Source organism: Xiphophorus hellerii, chromosome 17 (genome assembly GCF_003331165.1).
Source record: "Xiphophorus hellerii strain 12219 chromosome 17, Xiphophorus_hellerii-4.1, whole genome shotgun sequence".
In the NCBI taxonomy this organism is placed as follows: Eukaryota; Metazoa; Chordata; class Actinopteri; order Cyprinodontiformes; family Poeciliidae; genus Xiphophorus; species Xiphophorus hellerii.
Window position 1 is genome coordinate 13,451,103 of NC_045688.1, and position 26,142 is coordinate 13,477,244.

The window sequence follows — 26,142 nt, forward strand, 5'->3', positions numbered from 1 at the left end:
GTAAACACGAAGGGTTTGCCTATAAGGGCCTTTCGGGAGCATTTAGAAGTATGTTTATCTTAAAATGACCCAAAATGAGACGCAAACAAATCAGTTTTGGGGCGGACTTTTGATCTCGGTTATTTTGAAAGATCTGATCTCCCAATATCTGTTAAAGACAATTTCAAATTCTTTGTGAACAGAGGGGATAATCTCATAGTAAAATGGGAACAGGAAAAAGGTCACACTAAGAGTGATTCAATGGAGGGCCTTTAGCTTGGCCAGACAAAGGTGAAAAACAAAAGTTTTAGGAAGCAAAGGTCAAGCAATCTACAAGAAGGGACTGAACAAACTTTACTTCTTGAGGAAATCTACATCTTTCGGTGTTTGTAGCAAGATGCTGTGTATAATTTAGAAGTCTGTTGTTGAGAATGTCATCACTGTTCAGGGAACCAAAACTTAAAATGCTAAACAATCAGATTAAGAAGGTTGGTTCTGTACTCGAGACTGCTGTGAAACCTCTGGAGATTATGGTGCAAAGAAAAATTATTCATATAATCAAGAAAATGTAGGCTGTTATACAACAACAGAGGGTTCTTCAGATTAGATGTAATACAAACCACAACATGATAGCCTGCCTGCCTATAGCAATCCACATCAACAACTCTTTTAAGAACCTTGACTTACTATAAGTTCAATTTGAATTATGATGGAGGCTGGGCACATGGTCTGGATGGGTCTTGTTCAAGACCGCAGTTGCAGATACAGGTTTCAGGAGGGCTTTAGTGCCTGTCAGAAGACCTGTTGGTTGACACCAGCAATGACGGAAGCCATCAAGCTGTAGAAAGAGAGACTTAGTTGTATTAAGGGACTCCAGGTAGTAGGTAGCCAGAAGGACTTCAGTTTTTGTGGCTGAAGAAGCAAAAAACTTTGGGAGTAATTGAGGAATGTCTTGGGCAAGGACCTTTGGTTGGCCTCAAGGAAGTCCTGGAAAACTGTTTGACAGCTCAGTGAGGACTCAATCAATTACCAAGTACGTTGACGAGACAGGATAGGAGGGAGAGGGAAAGAGTCCATTACCAAGTTTGAGGTCTCTGAGGTAGTTAAAAGATTTCCTGGTGCCAGTGGTGGGTGAGATTAAACGTCATTGGGCTGTCCTGGTTGACATGTCTCTTCAATGACCCAAGGAGGATTGGGACAACACCTGTGGAATGGTGCACTTAAGGTGGTGGTGGTCTCATTTATTTAAAGAAAGGAGCTGAGAATACGACTTCCCTGTATCACACCTCCCTGCTTCTCTGGGAAAGCTTACTCTAGACATTGTCTTATTCTAGACATTGTAAAATAAGCTTTCCCAGCACTTTGGCAGATTTCCAAAATGACACGCCATTTTTCACGTACGATTCCAAGGAAAGGCACTGAAAACTCAAAATGATAAGACGGAGCCAACTTGCTATGCTTTGTTAAGCCTCATTGTTATCTGATGAAGTTGTCTCAGGGTCAATCTGCTAGTTTCTGCTAGTTTGCCTTTTCAACAAGACATAGACATAGGAAACTGACATCTGTTGGTCAGATTATTTTGCCCCCCAAAAAGTCAAAGTTTCAAGTTTAGTTTTCTGTTATGTAATGTTATAAAATGATTTTATTTTTATTTTGTGGACTTGCAACCAGCAAGTTTTAACAGGCGATTAAATAAACTCAGCCTATTTAAAAATAAAGTCAGTTCAGACATGTCTCTCCTAACAGCACTACCTTTGTCTCTCTGAGGACATTTGATGGTTTTTTTTTATTTCAGTGTTGATGAAATGCTCAACCTGTCCATATTTAATGCTGACGCCATCCACACAGTGGCTAAACTGCTGCATCACCGCCACAGTCTAGTGGCTTATTATCACCTACAGAACTGAGAATTTTGATGTGCAGAGTTTTGCATTGATTGAAATTACAGGAAAACAGATTACAGAACCAGATAATTTCTGTAAACTAATCAATCACAATGATAACGGTATCTGGATAATAAACCCTTGTTATAAACTTTTGTTTCCTCTTCAAAGCTAAAGTGGCTAAAAGTTCAGCATGCATGTCCTCTGATGGTGTTTTGAGTATCTGTGTGCGAGAATGAAGATCACAGCAGGCCAACCAGAGGGTTTAAATGTGTGGTTCCAGCAGTTTGGCGCAAGAAAATAAAACCGATACCGATAATGTCAAAACATAATTGCTGCTTTCGCTGCAGCGGTTTCCCCCTCTCATATTCACAAACTACTGCAGCCTTTGTTTGCATTACATGGTGCTTCTGCCAAACACACCAGTCCTCCCTCTCTTCCTGCACCGAAGGTAGAGGATGTCTGCAAAAGCCAAGACATTCCTGCAGCTGGGTGGTAGGATTGCGCCACTTCTTTCAGCCTCGTCCCTCTCTGTCTCCGTCTTTGCCTCTTTATTTATCTCTTGTTCCCAAGCAGACCAGTGAGCTGGTTTGGTTTCAGCAATCTGCACAAAAAGCAAACAACCAGCACTCGGTGTGTTTGTGTGTATTTATGCGCCAGTGTCGGAGCCCTTGGCATGTGACTCATTGTGCTGTATAAAACAACCTTTATTATAATGACTGCTCATTACCTTCCATGCCCTCGTATAAAGATATATTTATGCGCGCAAGGACATAACCTCATCGCTCATCTACATAACAATTATGGCCCGTTTTATGGGCCTCTCGGAGCCATAGAGGAAACGCTGAACGGAGTTGGTTGCAAAAATGGCCTGGGTGACAGACAGGTTGGGAAATGAACAACAGCCACAGCTCATACTCTGGTTCCGTTTATGCTGTGGCCTGACTGTTTGTCTTCCCATCTCTCTGGCATAAAATTACTGCATCAGTAATGTACTCTGTATTCTGTGTGGTTACCAGGAAGAGTGGAAGTTGTGGTAAAAACACTCATATTCACGAGCTACTGTGGCCTCCCTTTGTGAATGCTGATAAATGTTATGTGGAAGCAAAGAGAACTTGATTGTCCCACGACAGTCTTGAAGTTGTTGGCCTTACTTCTAATAAGGGCAACTTCCTGTAGAGACAAAATTTCTTATATTTGAAGTGGTGCTTATTGATAGGTCTTTCTTGAGGTTTAACTTCTTATACAAATGGATCCCTTGAATCTAATCTATGAATTCTAAAGATATTTCAAATTCATCTAGTGTTATATCTATATTTGCCGAATCTAGAAAATGTTGACAGGGTACAACCTTTGTTGTACAGGGTGCTACTTTCTGCAGTGGCTCTTACATTAAGCCTGTTCTATGCTGTACAAACCAATTTCCCCATCCAGAAGATTTTTCATGTTTTTCTCTCAATTACATAAACATCTCAAACCATCTTCATAAATCACGATCAAGCAAATTTTCTGGTTCAGTTTCATCAGCTAAACCTAGGCCTGATTTTTTTCCTTACCTGTACAATCAAGATATCACTTCAAGAATCACTCTAACATGAAGTAGGCCAACATATCTCAAAAAGCAACACACCATGCTCTTATGTAAAAATATGGCCTATCAGTCTGGGAAAGCTTGCAAAGCAAAAGACGTTATTCACAAAGAAAATGTGGACCAGTGAAGGTGAATCTTCTCAGGAGTGACTGGCAGACCAAAGAGTACTAAACAAATGCATCAACGTCTCATCAAGGAGGTCCCAAAAGAGCCCAAAACAACATCTAACACACTGCAGGCCTCATTTGACTCATTTAAGGTCATATGAAAAAAGATAAAGAAAGAGACAGAGCAAAAATTACACCATGGCTTGAATTCCAGGTGATGAATAACTGCTCGTGCATGGACTGGACCAAAAATGAGTGAAAAAGTTGCAGAAGTCCAACAAAATACTTTCTACGACTTACAGGAAGTCTGGAGTACGACTGATGAAGACCATTTTAAAGAGTACGGAAAATGTTGGATGTACATAGAAATGAGAGGTATTCTAAAAATGTTGCATTGCTCTCTTCTCTCTTAAAACTTACTCCTGCAAGGGGAGAGGGCAGCAAGTGGAAATCATGTAAGAAAAAGCCATTTTTATTGGTCATGTGGAAACAGGAATTCAGTCCAATGCTGTCGTTAGATGTTGTACCTCAAAGTCTGAGTTAAATCCGATTCTTAGGCTAGTGGCAAAAAAAAGAAGGAATAATCAGCTTCTCATAGCATCATCCATCCCAAACAGTAACTATATGAAATTCCGTTATTTAAAAAAGAAACTTCATAGCATCAGCCATAGGTATATCTTTCTGCAGCCAAGAAACAAAAGACTGTCTCCCATCTGTGAATTGAGTCCAAAGATAAAAGGAGTCCGTTTTATTTAGCATGATAAGAGCTAATATAATTTAAATGAGGGGAAACCACATCAGTGGGAACAGGTAAACTGTCATCTCTGTCCAGGTAGCTCTCAGTGCAGACACGTCCTCCACAAGCGTTCAATCATTACCCCACCAAGGGACCTATTGACCCAGTTTCTGTTTCCTTGAAACCTGATTTTAATGTAAAATGTTCTGATGTTACAGATGGCCGATGATGCCACAGTGACCGGGTTCAGAGTGTCTGGAAAAACAAAGTATCACAGATCCGCCACGACACCTAATAGTGGGAGTGAGAAGCTTTGCCATATATCCATGTTATATTGTGACATACCAAACCCTCTATGAGAGATGTCAACAATCTCAATCCAGGCTTATCAAGTCTTGGTAGAGTTTAGCAAACTTGGCACATTTAAAACTTTTCTCCAAGCAACAGGATGTTGGTATATAGATGTAGATAGCATCTAAAGTTTGTTTTTACTTCTTTTACCATGCTGCTTACCGTGCACTCCCCTAATGTACCAAGATAAACTTGGGTCTGCGGGTCTATTAAACTTATTGTTGCTTTAACTGTAGATGCACAAGTTAGGTGAAAAGGTATTTTCTTGCAATTCTTGACTTTTGAAGCTCAATATATACAGTACGTGCCTTACTTAAATAGCATGTTTTCCCTTATTTTCTATTTTTGACTGTGGCTAAGAGAGGAGATATTGGGATACTAGTTAGAAGGTTGGTAGACATTCGACTTCGGTTTTTACAAAGACTGAGTTGAAAAATATGTAGCAAAAAAAAAAAAAGATACTGCTGAGGAAAATAATTTTAAATTTTAAAAAATGGAGATTTGCAATATGTTAAGATATAAAGTCATTTCTACTCTTATCCTGAGTCATACAGTTCAGTCGTATTTGTCCTGGTTAATCTTGTTAGAGGAAAAGTGGACTAAAGCCTGTCTTTGGTCAAATTGAGTACATTTGTAAAGTTCAATCAGCTGCTCCTTCAATGTCAGGACTGGCGTTGTTGTACAGTCAAAATATGTGATTATATGCTGCTCTACATGAAAAAAATATGAAACCAATATCAACTGTATCAAAGACAAATATTTGCTCTCATTCATAGCTGGACTCTGAGCTGAAAATCAACATGAATTAAGCTTTCCTTTGTGCCAGTGCACATAAAACTAACTCAGCCTACGTTTGTTCCCCTTGACGATCCCGGAGCTGGTTAATAATCAACAAATACAACCTCATTAACGCTTATCAAAAGCTAAATGCATCATCATCCATCATATAAGGGGGCATGTCCTTTTGGATCTGACCCAGGTGGCACGCAGGGGTTGGTTTCACTGTGCATTTGCGAGTGTGTGTGTGTGTGTGTGTGTGTGTGTATTTATCGCAAACAGATGCTTAATGTCCATAGAAGAGATAAGTGGCTGGGGCTGATTCTGCTGATTTGTCTTCCTGACAACGCTGTCACGCAATTTCAGTTTTGTTTCAGTTTTACAGACTTTGCACCTGTATATTAAAGTATTACACATCAGCCTGTTTATATGTGAGAAACAAGGGAGTTGCTACCCTGGTTTTCATTGCTCTCATGTTGGACTGGAAGTGACATTTGTCTTGTGGTTTAGCCAGACATTTACTTGTTGTTTTCTGTTAGAGCCGGTCGTTTCCTCCGCCGCCTCACGCGCTTGCATACACATACACACAGAAAAGTGGTTCACCATTGCAGGCGTGGGTGCAGGTTTTGCCCTTGTTTGATGTGCTCAGAGCCAAAAAGTTGTCCCCTTTGCATGTCTTGTGCGGTTAAACAACATTAGTCTCTGACTACAAACCAGATAAAAGGGCTTCTTTATGAGTGAAAGTGTGTGGGAAGTGGTAGCTTTCGGCAGCATCTGTAAGTCTGCAGCAAATGTACTGGTATATTGAGGCTTTAAAGTGAAGAGGCTCTAATTCCACTAAAACACGGGGAAAAAAAAGTCTTTAAGTAGGTCTGCTTTCTTCTGTTTTGATTTTACTCTAGGAAGGAAGTCAAAAGACAAAATTATCCCTCAATTAAATTTGCCAAATCACCTCAACGCAAATACAGAACCAAGAATAAATTTAGAAGAAAAACATTCGCAAAATCAATTTGGAGAGTAAGATTTCTTTTTGGTTTGTTTTTGCCTGCACCTTTTCAGTAGGTCAATCCAAAATCTTCTCTTTGTTTTTCCTGAACCAGTCAGAGGTGAACTTGGCAGTGTGCTTCGAATCATGATCCTTCTTCATAACCCACGTGAGTTTAAGGGTCATGAACGGATGGTTCGACGTCAGCAGAATTAGAGCATCCGTGAATTATTTGAAGTTGGTCAGGTCCTGAAGTAGCAAATCAGCCCCAGAGCCTCACACCGCCACCACCATGTTTGACTGTAGCTATGATGCTGTTTTTCTGAAGTGTTGCGTTAATTTTAGGGCAGATTTTTGCCAGTCCGCAGATGATGTTTACAACAGTCCTGGGGATGATCAAGGTGTTCTTGGCAAATGTGAGAAGGGCCTTTGTGTTCTTTTCAATCATGAAATTCTCCCACGGATGCCATTTATGCCCAGCCTGTTTCTTTTTACTCAGTCATGAGCTAAAGGTCGGATTGGGCTGGGTAGCGCCTACTCTCCGAGGGCGTCAGCCAATTAAATATATTGCCTTTTAGTTCACAATATTGCACTCTGACCAAGAGCCATTTCTTTTATAGTATTGTTAAGTACAATTCTGGAAGCGTGCAAAAACCGAAGAACCATGTTTCTCAAACAGTGGTATTGGCACCACTGCTGGTACGTGGAGTTCCTTTAGTAACACTGAGGAGAAACTTAGGTATCAGTAGTTGTATGGTAAATATGATCAAGATCAATATCTCTAACAGTGGGACCTTGGATCTGGGCAAGTAGGAGTTCAGAATTATATATCATAACTAACTACAATTAACAATACAGGCTCTACGTTATATTTCTAAAACATCACTTTAGATTGTGCGACTGGTTAAATGACATGTAAATAATCAAAAATGCCAATAAAAGCTTTTTTTTAACAGATGTCTCTATGGTTTTTATGCAAGGCAGCCATGTTGGATTTTGGGCCAATACTGACAGGAAATCTCTGACTTTCCCTCACAGAATTCTGACTTCTAATTAATTTTCCAGCCTCATAATTGAACATTTTAACTTGTGTGTAAAATACGAATCCACAACCATGTGCTGTCCATCAACTAATTGTGTACTGTTAATAGGTAATAGACTTGTTTGGATTTTTTACGACATAACACAACAAACTGAAATAATCCTGTTGTACTCCTGCTTTAAAAATTTCTGCCAGGAACTTGGTAGTTGGAAAACCTGGACAACGTGCTACTTGTTCAAAAATCCTGTACTGTTGACATTCCTGAGTTTCACAGGGATTGAGATAAAACTTCTTTCAAAACAAATCGGTTTTTAATGAACTGCTGAGCCAAGCAGTAGTTACAGTTTAACTACTGTTCTTGCCCCAGCTTTATAAACATGGCCAGGATATTGATTTATTGACTCAAGAGTGTTTGTCTCTTCTTGGACATGTGACAATATATGGCTCCTGTTGTCTTGTTAATACTTGACGTTTGTGTTTGAAAGCTGAAACTGTATTGATTCGTGAATTAAAGTCATCATCTCCCTAGCTTGTGTTGTTAATGATGCCGTATAAACTGTCTCCTGCCATCTTTGCAATATTTTATCTTTGTCCCTAGTACGTATGTGTTTCTTGTAAAACAGCAAAATTAGAATTCCTTAAAATCATAGATCACTTATTGTTTATGTACTTCACATGCGAGGTCGTTGTAAAACCGTATGCACTGATTCTTGTAGAGAATTTCTTTTTTCTCTTGGGCTGTTTTCATAACAATCTTGTGATCGTATTTCTGAAACTTCATAATCAAAGTCCTTGGTGGATCTTTCGTTTCGTTCATTCTATACGCTCTCTCCAGCTGCCACTGGCTTCTCAGAGGCGCTAGGTCCAGAGGACGTTCCCGTCTTCCCTCATTTGTGTTGCTCTCTGTGAAGTGAACCAGTGCTTTTTAATTTCCACAACAACATTCAAAATGTCATCCAGCCATGTCAAAAATTCTAACTTACTGCAGCTAACAGCGTAAACTAGCACCAACAGATTCGTTTTCACTCTCCAGGGCCGAGTTGCTAGCGCTAGCAAAGTTGTTGTCTCCATGCTAGCTCTGTTTTCCCGAGTTCAAAAGTTTGTTAACTTAATTTGTGCCACAAATCTTAATCAATCTTTACTTGCTTTATTGAAGTTTGGCATCTCTGTTTTCCAGAACACTGGCAGAACCTGCTCTTTCTCAGGATTTGAGCGGCGCAAGGTTGAGCTCAGTTCTCTAGTCTGCAGTCGTAATCTCGGAATAATCAGAAGTCTCGGTCAACTACAGGGTACAACATCCTTAAGATAAGGGTGTGTTATATAAAAAGATAAAAAGAGATTAAAACTTCGTCATGTTTACAGTGGACTTATCTAATTAGTAGTAGGTAATTGAAATAATACTGATACTGTTGATTCCAAGCGAAAGGTCATTAGTCTTGCGTTGAACTGATAGACTCCTGGATAAAATAATCTAATTTGCATTCAGAAAGTAAGCGTTCAGAATTCCTTTTTATTAGCTTGAACACATTTCAAACTAACAAAAATGTCAAAGTCACCTCAAGCTGACAACACAGTGAACAGATTCTCATGGTTACTTGAGATAAAACTTTGCATTTTGTACTTATTCAGTTGTTTTAGTCCTTCCTGTATTTCTGCACATTTGTAGGTTTGTTGTAGGTACAGACAAAATCACTAGTGGTTTTCAGTGATCTTATCAGACTTGGGCTGTGTTCACACTGCAGAAAAAGTGGCTCAAATGTACCTTTCCTGCCCATATGTGACCCAAGCCTCATTCTTTTAAGACAGCAGAAACACCAAAACATCCCAATTTTTAAAATTCAGATTTAGGGCCATTTATTACATGGTTTTAAATCAAATATGTATCAGTCATTCACCCAACTTTTATTGGACTCACGACATTCAGGAGAGGCAGGAAGCTGCAAAATCATACCCATGATTTTGACTTCCTTACTGATGCACACACGCTGACATGTGTAGCCCATGTTAAACACACCGTCCTGAATGGGACGTTATGTCCTTCCCTGCACATGCAGGTCACTCAGCGTCAAGGAATTTTCACCCTGGAGACTGACGGCGGTGGTATTTAGAGCGCAACTGTGAATAAGCTGAGCTGAGCAGAACCACCTGCACTCCTTACAGTCGAATCCGAAATTGTAGATTTAAGTCTAAAGTAATTGTGTAATTTCACCAACATGTTTTTTTTTTCTGACTGGAAGTAATTTCAATTTTTTAGAGTGGCTCAGTCAAGAGTCCCAGTTAGAATTTAAGGGAGGTGCTATAGGTTAGGGTGATGGCACAGAGGCTGTCCAGCCTCAAAGACTTGAAGTTCATCCTAAGACATAAATCAGCAAAATCATCAGCAGTTATAGGGACTGTTTGATGTCAATAAATATTTTATATTGATTACTGAGAAGGTTATAAGTAAGTCTCAATAAGCCATTTTTTCCAATTAAAATGTTAATGAAAACCATTTTTTAAGAAAATTGATGCTAATTTTGCAACAGCTTATTAACTGTAAGGAGTCAAGAGTTGACCTTTAACCTTTTCCCTCCAAGGAAACTTGAAGTCAGCCAATTCAGGGTTTCTGCAGGTTTCACCAACTCAAATTTAAGACTTTTTAAGACCACTACGAATGAAGTTCAAGCCCTGTATCGAGACAAAAATGTACAAAATTACTTTTGTAAGAATGGAAAAACTATTGAAGAAGAAATGGCACTCTGAGACTGACAATGAAATTTTTTCAGATTCTTACTTGAGTTGAGGTAACATCTAATGAGCCGGCAACAAAAGTGAGCTATTTGTGAAGGCGTCCGTCATCCGCCTATAAATTTACAATTACACCATGATAAGCGCAGTAAAACTAGCTAGCTAACAGAGGCGGGTAAGTAAGAGTAGCACTACTATTTTTAAACAAAACACAAAGTTTTCCCCAGAAAACTTGCTAATCCCAGTGGTTGGAGCGCTCGGCAGTCATTCATACAGCGGCTTGCCGTGTTTTTGAGTTAAAAGTTTAAAGTTGACAGAAAATTTGAAAATATCACTTGATAATTATGTGTTACTGGAAGATTAATATCTGAACACCAACTATAAAGTCTTAAAAAATGCAAACATAAAAAAAAAAAACTTAAATGAATAAGCAATTTATGCTAAGCCTGGTAGGGGCACAAGTAAAGCCTGGTGACCCGCCAGGCTTATAATACACTGGGGGAAACCCTGAAATATTTAAAACATTTTATTCTACCTACTCACAGTGGGTTATGGAAGCCCGTTTCCGCCACTCTGTTAAAAAAAACAAATTATCTCATTATAATGAGATAGTATCTCAAAATAATGAGTTAGTACTATCTCAAAATATTGACAGTAACTCAAAATAATGAGATAGTAACTCAAAATAATGAGATAGTATCTCAAAATAATGAGATAGTATCTCATTATAATGAGATAGCATCTCATTATTTTGAGTTACTATCTCATTATAATGAGATTATTATATATTTTTTTTTTTTAACAGAGTGGCGGAAACGGGCTTCCATAGTGGGTTGAGTAGCCACTCAAGTAATATTAGAGATACAGGTACTTAAAATATTATTACTCAAGTAAAAGTAAAAATATGGTGTGGTCAAACTACTCCTAAAAGTACATTTATTCCAAAAAGTTACATTTAAGTGAGTAAATGTATCTAGTTACTACTCACCTCAACTAGCAGGCCAGCAAGGGCATATTAGCAGAAAGTTAGCGTTAGCCGCAACCGCCTCAAGTCACAGTGTGCAATGAAGATGTCTGCACGACTTAAATTTTTGCCTGATAGAAAAAAAAACCTACATACAAGATAAAATAGACATGCCTTGACAAAATTTAAGACTTGTGATTAATGTATTTAAGGCCAGCTTACATTTTTAAAATTAATTTAAGAATTTGTAAGGATGCGTGCACACACTGCAATTATATCACCGACCGTCTGCATTAAAGTAGGCTGCTTACACTTTGCTGTGACTTGGGTTCCTGCAGCCACACGTCTGTCCTCGGGTCAAACATTACTCAGTGGTAAAAGTCCCAGCTACGGTGTCAGCTGCGCACAGATCATAAACAGCCGTTTTCACTGCACCGCTGTTTGTTTTGCTGCTGCAAACATTTTGATTACCTAGTTAAGGTGACACTCTGACAGATACATGGCAAACTGCCGAAGCACAGATTTACTCTGGCACCAAAATGCTCGTGGAGTTGCGTACATATTAAAATACGGCAGCAGCATTTTTAGGCTATATCCTCAGTGTTTGGTGTCATGTTGCTCTGGTTGCCATGCACATGCAGAAGCCCGCACATGCTAAGCTCAAAGTGACAGATGCCTGACTTGTGATATATATATTCAGGCCTTGGGTTAAAGGCAAGACAAGAGCACATCAGCAGATGACTGTTGAATTATTTAAGCTCAATTGCTCCTCTTCGTTTGTTTTTTTTTTCCAAGCTCAGCAGGCCCTTGGGGTCAAATGCAAGAAATCAAATCCCCATGATAGGCTCCGATTGTGTGTTCGTATGTGTGCGTCTGGATGCAAGAGAAACTCGGCATTCAGTTAGCATTGGAGACAAGTTTGTTTCCATAGCATGAACACAGTGGGTCCATTTTGTTCCCAGTTCAGTCACCTGATTCTCCTCAGTAGAAAAGCTGAGACAGAGGTATGTGTTTTTTGTTTATTTGTCTGGGAAAAACACATAAAATCTACTACAGAGCTCAGTCTGATCAAACCTTGTGGGTTTGTGGAGCACTGTGAAAAAAAAAAAAAAACACAAAGACTCCATGGATTCATTTAAGGCGTTTACTAAAAAGTTGTCCAAATTAAAGCTCTAATCCTGTTGGACTATGTCCTATGAGAGCCTCTCTGTTTGGCTTCTAGCAGTCCTGTCAACATTTGAGCATTTAACAAAAGAGGCATTTTCAATTGGTTTTTTTTGCAAATGTGAGTCGGACACTTGTGTTTTTCTTGAAACAGCGGGGATTCTAACCTTGTTACTTGCCCAACATCTTTGTTGCTGTTGAACACTGACTTGATGTGCTTTAGATGTTGTTGTGGGATCTTTCGTGACCTCTTGGATGAGTCGACAAATCGCTCTCGGAGTAATTTTGGTAGATCACCCTTTCTTGTGAAGGTTCGCCTGTCATGAATTGCGGGTGTTGAGGTGGTGAGGCAGACGCTGTAGACCCAGGATGTGATAAATGAATGATTTTAATGGTGAATGTCCAGCCAAACACAGTCCAAAATAACGGGCAGCACGGCCGAGCGGAAACCAGGGCTCGACGCCGGTAGCAACCGTAAAAATGAAAGGACAACGGAACAACACGAACGCACATTAGACGAGGACCCGACAGAGACGCAGAGACACAGGTGACACTAAATACACACGGGGTAATTAGGGAACGAGAAACACCTGGGAGTAATCGAGGGGAGAACAGGACAACACGGAGACACAGAGACACTGAAAACTTGAAATTAACACACAGAAAACACAGAACATGACATCGCCACTGTACAATGTTATCTACTAATGATGTAACATTGTGCAATGTTTCATCATTACTAGATAATGGTTCCTAATGCAGTTTTCTGGAGTTCGAAAGTCTTGCAACCATTTCCAAACTAACAGAAGCCAACAACTCTGCTTCTCATTTGTTGCTGAATGTCTCTAAATGCGTTGCTTTTTGTTTAGCCTATTTCATGTTGTCAGGCAAGTTCTAGTTACGTTTTACTCTTGTTATCTCTGCATGACAAAAATGTTTAATGCGCCGAAACATTTAAGTGTGACAAAAGAAGCGACAACTTGAAGTGCTCAACATCTAACGTACTTTGTAAAGGAAAGATTTGTAATGAGTTGAATGGATTAAAAGTATTTAAAAGCTCTCCATCAATATGTTCCTCAAAAAAAAAAAAAAAAAAGAGTTTGCGATGGCAAAAACAAAGCGAAACTTCTCCTGCCAGAAAGGAAAACTGTTGAACGCTTTGTGTATTTCTACGACTCGCCTCAGAACGTTTGTGTCCGTGAACGGAGGAGCCGGCAGGGCTGCATAGTCCTGGTGACCCCTGCTGCAAGTCAAACTAAACACTCCAACATTAAAGCCAGCAGGACAGCCAGCATCTGAGGTCTGCACAAGCAGGCTGCAGAAATCACACACACAAAAAAAATCTAAATGTGTAAAGGAAGAAAAAAAAAAAAAAAAAACTAAACTATTTTGGCAGATTTGTGTGTTTACATCCTGAACTGGATGTGATTTGGCTTTGGCTGCAGCAAAGCACAACCGAGGAGCATGTTTTCCCGCTCTTCCTGTTCCTAACTCTACCGTTCTCGGCCTCCTTTTCTCTTCTGTTTGTTTTCGTTCTCTCCCTTTATAAAGCTCCCCATGGCATATGATGAAGGTGGCAATTGTAGATTAAAAAAAAAACAAAAACAAAATATTCTCTACTATTTTTTAAAAATCTGATTAGTGCTATTGAATGCTGCAAGTCCGAGGATGTTTTTCTGTTTTGGAGACAAATTGAGGATCGTTCGCAGCGATCCAGTGTGTTCCAAGCATCTGACCTAAAGCCCTGAGCAAAGCGTGTCCTACCTTTGGACACACGGTGCCATTGTGTGGTGAGGAAATCTGGCTTGAAGATACCAAATACCAACAACCTTAGTTTTTGGTACTGCCATTAAGTGTGATGTGTTTCCAGCAGTGCGTCCATTTATCTACTTTGATTAACCCTAAAGGTGTGAACTCTATCAATCGTCTTAAAAGTTTCAAAGCTGATTGTGGTTGAACTCCTAATTCTTGTATTTTAGCTACATCTTTGGAAGAAACAGAAACTAAATGTTGCCCAATTACAAATTTCTCCTCTTTTTTATCACATGAGACAAGATGCAATTTTTAATTATTATTTTTTTAAGAGTTTAATTCCATGAAGCCCAGGCCTGATTACTGCCTGTAGACTCAAGAAATCACTTCAACAGAACCTGATTGACAACACGAAGCAGGCCAAAAGAGTAACACATCAGGGCCCATCAATCTGAAGAAATTCAAAAATAAATCAGAAATAAACTCGCTGGCATCCATTAGGCTGGAAGGAGCTGTGAAGCTATTTCTAAAGAACTAAACCAATGTAAAAAAATTAAAAATTACTCCAAGAGTTATCCAAAGGGTCACAAAAGAACCAAGAACGGCATCTAAAAAAATTGAGTAAAAATGGTTGCCATGGGAGCTCCATGGCCAGAACCGATGCTGACCAAAGCAACACAAAGGCCCGTTTCATAATTGCCAAAAACCATCTTGATGATCCTCAACACTTTTCTGCAACCTAATGGGACAAAAGTGGAACTTGTCTTGTTACATCCGAGCTAAAACCAGCACAGACTTTCAGAAGAAAAAAAGGTCAGTAAAACTTGGTATTATGTTATTATAATGTATATTTACATTAGAACTCGGTGGCGGTTTTGTCAAAAGCCTGACGGCTGTTTTTGTCGTCTTGGGTGACGTTACCACTCATTAGGTTTAGGCGGTAATAGGGCGAGGTTGGTATAGAAACTCATGTTACCTTTGTCTGACATTACATTTTTTGATGACTTATAAGACTAGCATGTCACTTTAAATGTGCTTTGTCCATTGATAGTGATGTGTTGGGCTCCCAATTCAACTTTTGCTCAGGCCCCAATACAACTTAGGGCGGGCCCTGGACATACGTCCTGTGTTTTGTAAGCAGCTACCATGGCTACAGCAGATGCTGATCTTTTTGACGCACCCTAAAACTTTCCCTTTAAGGTGCATTTGTCCATATTTTCACCTGCTAATTGATTAGTTACATAAACTAAAACCTTTGGGTTAGATTAAGGATATATGTTTGTATAAAACATATTTATTCACCAGGTAGAGAATATCTCTGCATACCTTGGAGCCTGTGGCCAGGATACACCCACCTACACAAAGTCCAACATTTGCAAGAGCTCCTAAAAATAAAGGTGTACTGAAAATAATTAGGTGGGATGTTTGGCTTAACAAGTTACCGAGAAACAGAAGGCGAATGCACGCGACTAACAATAACAGTTTTGTTTTTTTGTTAAATGTGTACAGAATCAAGGAGAAGTTTGTGTTAAAAATAATTACTAATACTCAGAAGTTTCGGAAGTGGAACTAGGTGCGGCCTACTCTGACAATTTCTCGTTCGGCGAAGATCTCCATAACGTGCAGAGCTCAGCGACATTATTACACCCAACATGGTGTTTTGTCACAAAAAAAAAAAAAAAGAGAAAACTCAAGTTTTGACAAAGCATAAAGCAAATGCCGAGGTGGCAAATAAACTCCCGACCGAGAGATAAGATGAGCAGAACTGTCTGATTCTGCAAAAGCGGTTGCTACGTTTGAGGACAGCGTCAAAGACAATCTGGAGGTTTGTTGCAAAAAAAAAAAAAAAAAGTTGAAAATGGCACTAAAAATATATGAGCTCACTCGTAAATCCTGCAGACACTCAGAGCCAGTGTGAGATATCATGAGAGGAGCTCTTTCTCTCACACTCTCTGTACTTGACTCCTACACACACTAGTATCAACAGGAAAGAGACAGCCAATGAAACTAATTGGGTGGTGTGTGCCTTATGAAAAGAACAGTCTGTACTGTCCTCGACTCCCTCCCACAGCTCTCTGATTGGCTGGAGGCTTAGTGGTCTGCTTTTCTTCCCTCTGCTGTGATTGGAGCCCGGGAATGCCAATAACTAGAAACTTTTTTTCCCCTCTCCTCCCCTCCCCTGCTTTCCTCAGGACATACCCGTGTTGTTTTTTAACTTCAGACTGAAGGGATTCAGCAGTCACGGCCTGCACTCTGCTGCCGCTTCCACGGCACAAAATGCACGCTTTTTTTTTTTCCTTTCTTTTTTTGGTCCAAAGAGATTTTTATCTATTAATCTCTGAACTTTATTTGAACCTTATGGAAGAGTTGTCAAATAGTAACATCTGTCTGGTCAAGACAAAAGTCACATCTCTCAACTAATGCAGCGGTTCAATCTTACGTTTTGTTCACACTGAATGGTGCTTCCAATAAAGTAAAAATATACAATAGCAATTATTTGGCTCAGTTTAGCAATTTTATTTATTCATCTTAAAAAAAAAAAAAAAAAAAAATGATGAAAATATATATTTACAAGAATGCACAAAATGTTGCTTTGGAAAGCTAAACATTAACCCACAAAAAGAGACATAAATAAGTTAGTATAGCCTTACAGTGTTTTTCAAAAAAAAAAAAAAAAAAACACTTCTAAGTTTTACACAAAGTGAGGGGGTGTCACTTTGTATTTCTGCCCTCACTTAAATGAGAATGAATAGTGCAATTAATTACATGTTCCACATGAATGTCACGCCACAAACACCATTCTTTGATTCACATATTTGCATAAAGAAGAAAGCCCAGTGGTTCTAACATATTTTTCCGTCTATGTTACCCTGGACCACACCTACCTACGGAGGGGGGAGCAAGAACGTCATTGAAATAGAAAGTCACCGAATTTTACAAAATAAAATGTTTTAAGATTATTTGAAAACATTTCTTTAAAAAAAAACAAAAAAAAACGGTGGATATTACTCAGCAGTTTTAAGAATTTTAACTCCCCTCCCTCCCAAACCTGATCCCATTTGGAAAATAAAATGAAATAAAATAAAAACAGGGAAGATAAGAAGACTGTAAACTGTATCTATCATGGCTGTTCCCAGTTTCATGGATCCTCGTCTTACACAGTGCGGACCAGGTGGGGCCTTCAACATCTACACTGTAGAAAAAGTGAACATTTTTGCTTCCATGTGACCCTGATGTTTGAAATCTGCATTTTTTTTATCTCTCTCTCTCTTTCTCTCGAATAATATTAATAATAATAAAAACTTACATGAAATACCTGAATAATGACACAAATTAGCATTTTTTTTGTTTTATACTAAATAACTTTCAAATTTCTCTGATGGGAATTGCACTGCAACTCCCTGAGTCAAACTCACACATACACACATTTACACAAAAAAAGGTATGAAAACCAATTATTTGCTACATCTGAAACATAGGTAGTAGATATATATATATATATATATTTATATATTTTTAGATATACATATATAAAAAGTATGAGCAAAATTCAATTTGCACACTGCTACATTGTCTGCTGCTTTTGAGGCAATTTTATAATAGAAAAAATATGAGTGCCAAAAGTCAATAGTGTACATATTCAGTGCTTGTGCAGCCTTCTGATCCTCCTCCCTTCTTTCCGATAAAGCTGCTTTGTTTTTCTCCACGTCTTCTGTCAGATGGTGAGGAAGCCTCCAGCGGCAGGTCTCAGCGCTCTGTGGGACGCAGAGGAAACGGGGGACCGGTGATTCACTTATGCGTGATACTACTCGTGCATTCACGCACAACACACAGCGAGAAAGCACGGGGAAGTGAAGGGGGGGGGGGGGGGGGGGGGGGGGGGGGAGAGAAAAGCTCAAGGCATGAGAGCGGGTGCAGATGTTTGCAGCGGTTGTTGCATGCATATTTACTACTTTAGCACGCGGAATAGAGAAGAGTGCAGCGGCCATTCAAAGCGCAGTGAAGAGAAAATGGTTTCTAACCTGGCACCGTTCAGCATGGGACCTCCTCCTCCTCCTGCTGCTGCTGCTGCTGCTGCTGCTCTGCCTGGCTTCCTGCACCGAGCGCCTGCTCTTCATCGTCGTCTTTGTCGGAACGCGACTTTTTGCCGTTACTCGTGCAATCGTCAGAGCAATGACCTGCAAAACCAAATTTTTGACGAATGCATTACGTGCAAAAAATAAATAAATTGTAATAATAATACTGAAAAAGTTTGCACCAAGGAAACGCCTCCACTTTTCTTCAGATCGAGAAAAAAGAAAAAGTCCCTCGGAAGAAAATAAATAAATAAACACGAACTTACGTAAAAATGTAATCGTATTGGCAATAAAAGTAGAAAAGCAAACATAGTGCAAACCGCCGATTAAATTATTCTATTTTCTTCCCGTTTTATCTGTTTTGGTTTGTTTTTTAAAGTTAATTTTAAATGCATGACAGTTGTAGTAAAAGAAGCAAGTTTTCTCACCTGCAGATTCTGAAGATCGTTTCCGCGAACCGTTAGTGTGAGCCGACCGCCTCTCCCTCCTCGTCTCCGGGCTGCCTTCGCCTGCCTCGCCCCGGGGCGGCTGGCTCCCCCGCGGCGGCCTGCGGTAAAACTCCGGCGCGTCTTCGTCCTCCTGCCAATCGTAGAGCCCCGGAGAGAGCGGCCTGTCCTCCACCGGGTCGAAGTTGTACGTGTCCCTAAAAGCCTCCACGGACTGCCGCTGCAGAGCCTCCGCTTGCTTCCGCGTCTCCTCCGGGTCAGGTGTGCCGAACAGCACCCTGCGGACCGACCTGGCGTTGTCCGGCGGCCGCGCGTCCACCCGCTCCACCGTGGGGCTCGCGTTAGAGAGGCGAACGTCTGACATGTTGTTGCACATATGACGAGAGAGAAGTAAAACGGAAAAAAACAAACAAACCCCCGCAGCAAAAGGAAAGGGGGAAAAAAAAAACAAGGTGTCGGTCCCTTTAAAAACTGCTATTCCAAAGTAGTATTCCCTCCAAATACAATGTCACACGAACGACGCATACATCCTCCGCGCCTATCATCCAAATTACGCCTTAATAAAAAATAAAAAAAACCCCGGAATGGTCTCCAGAAAGGGGGGGGGGGGGTGCTTTTTCTTCTTTTTTTTTTCTTCTTCTTCACGCAACCACTCCTGTCAGGTTCGTAGTAAAAAGTCTGATGAAAACAAGTCGAGCCATAACAGCCAACATGGCGTTAAAGAGAGATGTGAGCGAAGGGGGAAACTTGACTATTTAAACAGAGAAGCGATTCGTCAGGCTGGAGCACCGCCCACCCGCGGCAGTGGGAACAACTGCAGAGCAGAGAAGTGGTGCAGAAGTTTGGAGCGGAGGGAGCATTTGTTTTCAAAAAAAAAAAGGTGGAAATCTGAACAGTGTGGCGTGCAAGCACCCCACATTTAGCTGCGTATTTTTGAGAGGAGGGGCAGAGATCCTCAATTCTGGTTTTGCCTGGACTTTGACACCCTTACCTGTTAGGGGTCAATGTTGGTGAATCCCATCAAATCCAAACAGATTGGAGTTTGTGGTCAAAAGATGACACAGATCACTACGTTTGAGCACTTCTGCGAGGCTTTGCGTTTCCATCAACACCTTCTAATCGACACGCGCGCATATCTTCATACTCCTGCAGGATGAAACAGGCAGTAAACGCGTGATGCCTCCTGCAGTAGTAGTAGTAGTAGTAGTGGTAGTGTAATGAAGTGTCGCTCCGGGGCAGGACGCACTATCACATGAATCAATCACTGCTCCATCTGATCTGGTGTCACATAAACACCAGCCTTGATTCAAACAGTGGTAACTCTCTTAAGGCTGGGGCTTTTAGGGTCAACTCTGGTGAAGCTCTTCCACGAGAAGGAACAGAGGGGGGGGGGAGAAAAAAAAGGAAGAAAAAAAAAAAAACTCTTCACCTCTGCCACCAATGACATCAGCTGTGGAGCCCTGATGTCACTGTTGGCTCGGTGCCTATCGCTGTGAGACTTTGGCACTGGTGTGGTTTGTGTGCTTCACCGGGTGTAATTGCTGATGTGGGTTTAAAATTTAAACACCAAAAGGAGAAGACGGGAGAAGGGAAGGAGGTGTGTGTGTGGGGGGGGCAGAGGGGAGGCGAGGTGGAGTTAAATTTATAGCAGACTCCTCCTCGTCGGGGATTTGTTTGCATCACTTTTGTAACAAGTGAATAAAATCAGCAAAAAAAATTTGTCTCGCGTAAGTTTTACAATGTCCCAACATCCACTCCCCGGTGATTATCATCTGGATTCCTCTGCAGCTCTTTGCCAGTAAAGGGGGGGAAAAAAAAAAGAGAGAGAGAGAAAGAGAGAGAGAGGAGAGAGAGGGAGAGGCCTGCCTTCAAGGCCATGCTGTTTCAATTAACCCTCACAGAGTCTGAAAACATCTCGTGATAAAGGCAGCAGGGGCCATCTGTTATATAGATGTTATCGGGTTAGGATCACACTTAATCCATAATGTGCTTGTGCTGCTGTAAACGTGCGCGCGGCCCCACGCTAGAGCCAGACCCGGGCTGGAAACGGACCTTTGATCGGCTTCGGCTGGATGAGGGGCGGGGAAGGGGGGGTGGGGGGGGATAAGCGACGAGGCGGGAGGACGATCGGTTACGGCCCAAAAACGCAGAACCGACGGAAAATATTCCTCTCCGGGGACAAAAAGGAACAGGATGGACACCAAGGGATGAATCCCTAAAGCTTCTTTTCAGTCCAACTGAGGAACTTTGTGTTGTTTAACATTTATTTAAAAGTTACACACAAGTGCAGTAGGTTTAATGAAAAGATGACTTATGAAATTGACTGCTTGATCTGGATTTTATTTATTATTTAAAGACCCCCAGCTTCTCCAACATCACGATGCTGCCACCACCATATTTCACCATAAGAATGGTTCTTATGGTGAAATATGGTGGACTTACCAGTTAGGAGTAAAGTGGGCTGAAAACAAACAAATTCCACATTTTTCAATCGAAACCCTTGTTTGTTTGTTTGTTTTTGTTCTGCTTGAAAATTATTCTCCATTAAACAAAATCTAAACTCATGTTTTTGGTTTGACATAGATAAAAATGTTGAATGGGTATGAATTATGTGAAACATTTATATATATTTTTTTTAACCAGTAGGCAGTGACAGCTAGTGTCCTTTAACATAAAGGATGCTTTTGAATTTCAAATTAAAAGCAGGACCAGTTACATTTTCTGTGACTTGATACGGCTTTCACACAATCCCCACCGGTACGTCTAGTGCTGAACGTTTTGTTCCACAAAAAGTACAACTTCTGTTGCAGTCTGGTGAGCGTGTTGGAGGACCTCGTGTGTCATGAGACGCCGGACTTTGAACTCTGCTTCTTCTTTGCCAGCTCGGCCCGAATCTGATGGGGGAACTGGTCCAGGTGCTTATTCACGCACTGCATGCAGAACCTCTTGGTGTAGAACAGGCTGCAGTCCTGCACAAAAGAAAAAGCACAGGACGTCCCTTTCATAGGTCGACGGATGGTGCTTACATGATGTACATTTACAAAATAACTTTTTATTAAACCACTTGTGTATCCAGGTGTTAATAACAAGCAAAAACATGTGCAGTTTCCTGATGCTTAAACGAAAGCACCCATACCTCTCTATTTAGGAATACATAATAATAAGTAAGTAAATAAGGAATGTAATTAAAGGAAAGTAAATGTAACCTGGGACACAAGTACGTCTTTTTCTAATCAATAGATTATTTTATTTATATTCTATCAGACAGGTGTTCGTGTGTCTTACCGGTCCAACACAGACACACGTGTTGCATAGGCTGCATGCAGATCCCAACACCAGAAACTTCTCCTTATCCGGACTGAATGGATCCTTAGCCACAAAACATTCCTCAAGCAACCTGATAAAAGTTAGAGACAGCACTCAGGCTACAATTACACTTAACTTATATATTCTTAAAAGCACTACTATGATAAAATATACAATTAAGATCATACGGTGCCCTGAATGCAACACAGAAACTGAAGGAGTTACTTTCTGCACACAAACACCACACAGAAGATGAAGCTGAAGCGTTGCTAGCTTTAGCACGAGCTAGCACCATACCGCTTCGCAAATGAGTGTTTAACGTAATTTCAACTTACACAATGGCTCTGGTGTTGGGTGGTTTCTGGCCGTAGTACGTAAATGAGGTGCTCAAACCGCATAACTGGCAACTGAATACGTTTCGAGGGGTTTCAGTCGCAGTTTGCTCCATTGTTTAAAAGTAGAAAGTTGGTTTCAGTGGAAACCCATCCTGTTGTGTGAGCAGGTAGCGCCACCAACTGGACTGGGGGTGATAAAACACCGTGGGGTAAAGTCCGTATTCTTATAAACAAAAACGTGATTATTAGTGGTTTTTGTGATTTATTTGAATTTTGATAATATATTAGTTGAGTCTTTTATATACCTAGCTATCAAAGAAAACGTGAACTACATGAAACTTTATTTACTAAATCTCATTTTTATACATTTATATTACACGTCAAACCTTTTATTCATATTAGCAGTATTGAAAGTTCCCAAAAAACATTTGTGTTATGTCGTGGTATAATTTATTTCATTAGCAGCAAAAACTGATGGAAGTACTTCACAGTTAAGCCAAACAAAATAAGAAAACGCACACAGAGTAGAAAACTAACAGCATTGCAGTAAAAAGAAACATTGTGTTCCCTAAAAATTAGTCCAAAGGGCAACATGTGCAAGATAAACAGCAGTGGATTCAAAATGGACCCCTGGGAGCCCCAAAATGGTGAGGAACTACAGAGCAGGAATAATCCCTAACACGAATGGAAAAACTATCATATGTGAGACATGATTTAAACCAAGTAAAAGGCTGAAAATGCAGGTTATACAGGTCTCCGATGAGTCTAGATGGTTCATATCTGACAATATGGAGATGTGTAGAATGTTTATATATATATATTACAAACAGAGAGTATTTGATATGTCTGGATGAAATTATTTGTTTGGGTATTATTTACATAAGAGATCCCCTTGAAAGTGTGATTGGTGTAATGGCAAAGGAAAAGAAAGCCTGAAAAATCCTGCTTTTTGAATATTATTTCATTTGCAGACAAACCAGAATGGAAATAAAAAAATCTGTATCATTGCCACAATTGGGACTGTGGTTAAAAATATAAATAATTTACATCTTCATTGGCATGTATCTAAATGTAAATCACAGCATTGCCAAAAAACACAAACAAAAAAAAAAACAGCCCAACATTCTATATATTAATTTATATAATACATCTAAAGAATCATTACTTTACAGAAACAATTACATGTACTGTACATGGTTTAAAAAATAGAATATAAAACTTAACTGCTGCATACAAGATTAATTCAAAGTAATTCAAAGTGAGAAAATAAGGCATTGATCTTCGTTATTTGGCAGACGCCTTACTGTCCTCCTCTGTCGTCATTGGATTCCTGATATATTTACAAAATACTGCATGGACCAGTTTAACAGATGAGTGTGTTTTTAGTGCAAATATTTAATACTGGCCAGCGAATTCACAGGACTCGCACAAAGACATGCTTTACTCCGCAGATTAAAACAGCCAGAAAAGCTTATAGGCAACCTAAGCTGAGGTCTGAGTTTTCAAGCAGCACTTTGAAAGATTCATATAAATGCGTAACATTAGACATTGTCATGTGTAGAACATCTGCTGAAGCAGCACATATTTACAGAACAGATTCAGGTATTTCTTTAACATAGAAAAGGCCAGATTAGGCAGGTTTGAATAAATACACACAATAAATAGGCCTATTCTAACCCCACCTAAGGACATCTGTGTTTCATACTGTGAGGCTTTAGTCAGTGCATGTATTGCTTGAAGAATGTGTGGATAATTTAACTGCACTTTCAATTTATTAACAATAATATGAACTCCCGCTCATTCTGTCAATACATGTCTCTGTAGATTTCTTGCAGGAGCGGGTGCAGTGAAGTGTCCTCTGTTGTCTTGATGTCCTGAACCAGCTGTGCGTGCTCTGTCACCAGTTCCCGGAGGTCAGCCAGCTTCTGCAGCAGTCTGGGGAAGAGGAAAGCGTCACCTGGATGATTGGCCAGCAGGTGGAGCCGTAGGGCCTGGATGATGCTTTCCTGCAGCTGCTCCACCAGCGGTACATCCACCAGTCCTGGACGGTCTGAGAAGGAAGAATGGTTAAGTAATACCGAGTGCCGTTTGCAAAGTTACAGTAAAAAAAATAACACCAATAATTTGGGTCATTAGAGGAAAAACATGGACGTTAATTTTTCAAAGTCATATATATATATTTTTACCATGTTTTTCATTCACTTAAACGTCACAGTTTCAAATTAAATATTTGAACAGAAAATTAAATATTTATCTTTAACATAAATATTTAGTTAGCAAACTAGATATTTAGGTAATATGATAAATCATATTTAGTTTTAATTGGGAGCTAATATTTTGCTTGTATCTAAATACTTAGGAGCTAATGGCTAAGCATTTAGTTTGGAGCTAAATATTTAGCTAGCTCAGAGCTAAAAGTTTAGTTCGGAGCTGCTAGCTATGTTGGTAATGTATATATTTAGCTAGAAGCTAAATATTTCACTCCACATATAGCACTGAGTGAAATATTTAGCTTGCTAACTAAGTATTTAGTTTCAAGCTGAATATTTAGCTTGCAAATATTTAGCTAGCTCAGAGCTAAATATTTAGTTTGGAGCTAAATATTTAGCTTACGAATGAATAACGTGGTGAAAATATGATTTTGAAAAAAAAGATTGCAGATTTGTTCTCATTTCAGGCTTAATAACCCAAATTATTGTTAATTTGGACCGTGTACCTTTAAGAATGCCTACCCATAGAGTAGCAATCTTACTTTGCTTGGGAAAAAAATGGATATGCTCCAAGAAAATGGAGCAAGGTTACCTCCACAGCAGATGATAGCTGCCACAAAGAGGGCCAGGTCACTGTCATCCAGATCCAGAGAGTTGAAACGAGTGGCAAACTGGAATTTGGGCTCCATCATGTCGCTGAAAGGCCGCCGGAGACCTTTGAGGAATTCCCGGGTGATGAAGCCTCCGCCACGTGCCACAAGGAGGCCATCTTTGTTCATACATGAGGCCAGAAGGGTGAAAAGGGCTTCATAAACCGCATATTTCAAGAGAGTCACCTTCAGATGTAAAAAGAAAAGGTATAAAATCTGCCTAGACGTGGGCTAGCTGCAGAATAAATCACAAGTAGATGATTCTTTTATCAACCTGATCATTCAAATCCAAGCTCTGAAAGCCGGGCACCGCTTTAGCGAACTCTGTTAGCTCTGTGACCGTCTCCACTGAGGTACTCTGGCAGCAGTAGAAGAGCCTGGCCTCAGCCTCCCGTTGCTGGAGCTCCTCACAAACCAGCGCCGGGATTATCTGCCCAGTTTGAAGATGAAGGTCAGGATCCGCAGACTCAGTCCTTACCACGTGGGCCGCTAACGTCTTCTCGGCAAGCTGAAACGTCTCCATGTCGTGGATGATAAAAGGCTGTCGATGAAGACAATGTTTGTAAGTTGTGCATAGTACAGGGCTAAAGGGGATAATTCAGGGTTCTAGGAAGTTCGTATTTTTGCTTGCAGTAGCTAACTCTCTTAATTTTAGTATGAAGCTAGATTTCTTGGTCCAAGTTATTGGTTATTTTAATTCAATTATTATAAACTGCAAAAACACGAAATCCTACCAAGTAGTTTTGGTCTAGTTTGTAGTGTAACATTCTTAGTACACTTGAAATAAGACAAAACTAACTTACAAGTAACTTTACAGGAACTTCTAGGAGCTTGTTTTAAATAAATAATTCCTTAATATTGATTAAAAGAACATTATAAGTGAAATAATATGCCAGTGGAACAACACATTCTTCCCATATAACTTATGAGGAAAATGTCTTATAACCAGTTATTTTTCATCAATATTAAGGAACTAGTGACCTAAAACAAGCTCCTATGGCGTTCTGAAAGGTTACATGTAAGTTAATCTAGTTTTATTTCAAGTGTACTGAAATATTTGC

The 26,142-nt window shown here is 40.0% G+C and overlaps 3 protein-coding genes across 5 annotated transcripts in view; all 3 read right to left on the minus strand.

The window, feature by feature from the left end:
* Positions 1 to 16,594: 16,594 nt before the first annotated feature.
* LOC116736718 (cyclin-dependent kinase inhibitor 1B-like) lies at positions 16,595 to 19,369 on the minus strand. Its single transcript, XM_032589418.1, has 3 exons — positions 18,563 to 19,369; positions 18,081 to 18,236; positions 16,595 to 17,813 (listed from the first exon to the last, which is right to left on the minus strand). The coding sequence occupies exons 1-2, from the start codon at positions 18,954 to 18,956 to the stop codon at positions 18,091 to 18,093; spliced, it is 540 nt and encodes a 179-aa protein (XP_032445309.1). The 5' UTR covers positions 18,957 to 19,369; the 3' UTR covers positions 16,595 to 17,813; positions 18,081 to 18,090.
* A 1,530-nt stretch (positions 19,370 to 20,899) lies between these two features.
* cdpf1 (cysteine rich DPF motif domain containing 1) lies at positions 20,900 to 22,466 on the minus strand. Its single transcript, XM_032589419.1, has 3 exons — positions 22,222 to 22,466; positions 21,866 to 21,977; positions 20,900 to 21,549 (listed from the first exon to the last, which is right to left on the minus strand). The coding sequence occupies exons 1-3, from the start codon at positions 22,332 to 22,334 to the stop codon at positions 21,421 to 21,423; spliced, it is 354 nt and encodes a 117-aa protein (XP_032445310.1). The 5' UTR covers positions 22,335 to 22,466; the 3' UTR covers positions 20,900 to 21,420.
* Positions 22,467 to 23,344: 878 nt separating this feature from the next.
* Positions 23,345 to 26,142, minus strand: part of pparaa (peroxisome proliferator-activated receptor alpha a) — a 47,595-nt gene continuing 44,797 nt past the window's right edge. For 2 of the 3 annotated variants that reach the window (XM_032589413.1, XM_032589412.1), the window contains 3 exons: positions 25,356 to 25,622; positions 25,024 to 25,267; positions 24,027 to 24,271 (listed from right to left, as the gene is read on the minus strand). In XM_032589413.1, coding sequence (XP_032445304.1) covers positions 24,027 to 24,271; positions 25,024 to 25,267; positions 25,356 to 25,622 — 756 coding nt within the window. Of the gene's footprint in view, positions 24,272 to 25,023; positions 25,268 to 25,355; positions 25,623 to 26,142 lie in introns of all 3 variants that reach the window. The other variant, XM_032589411.1, reaches the window with a different exon arrangement.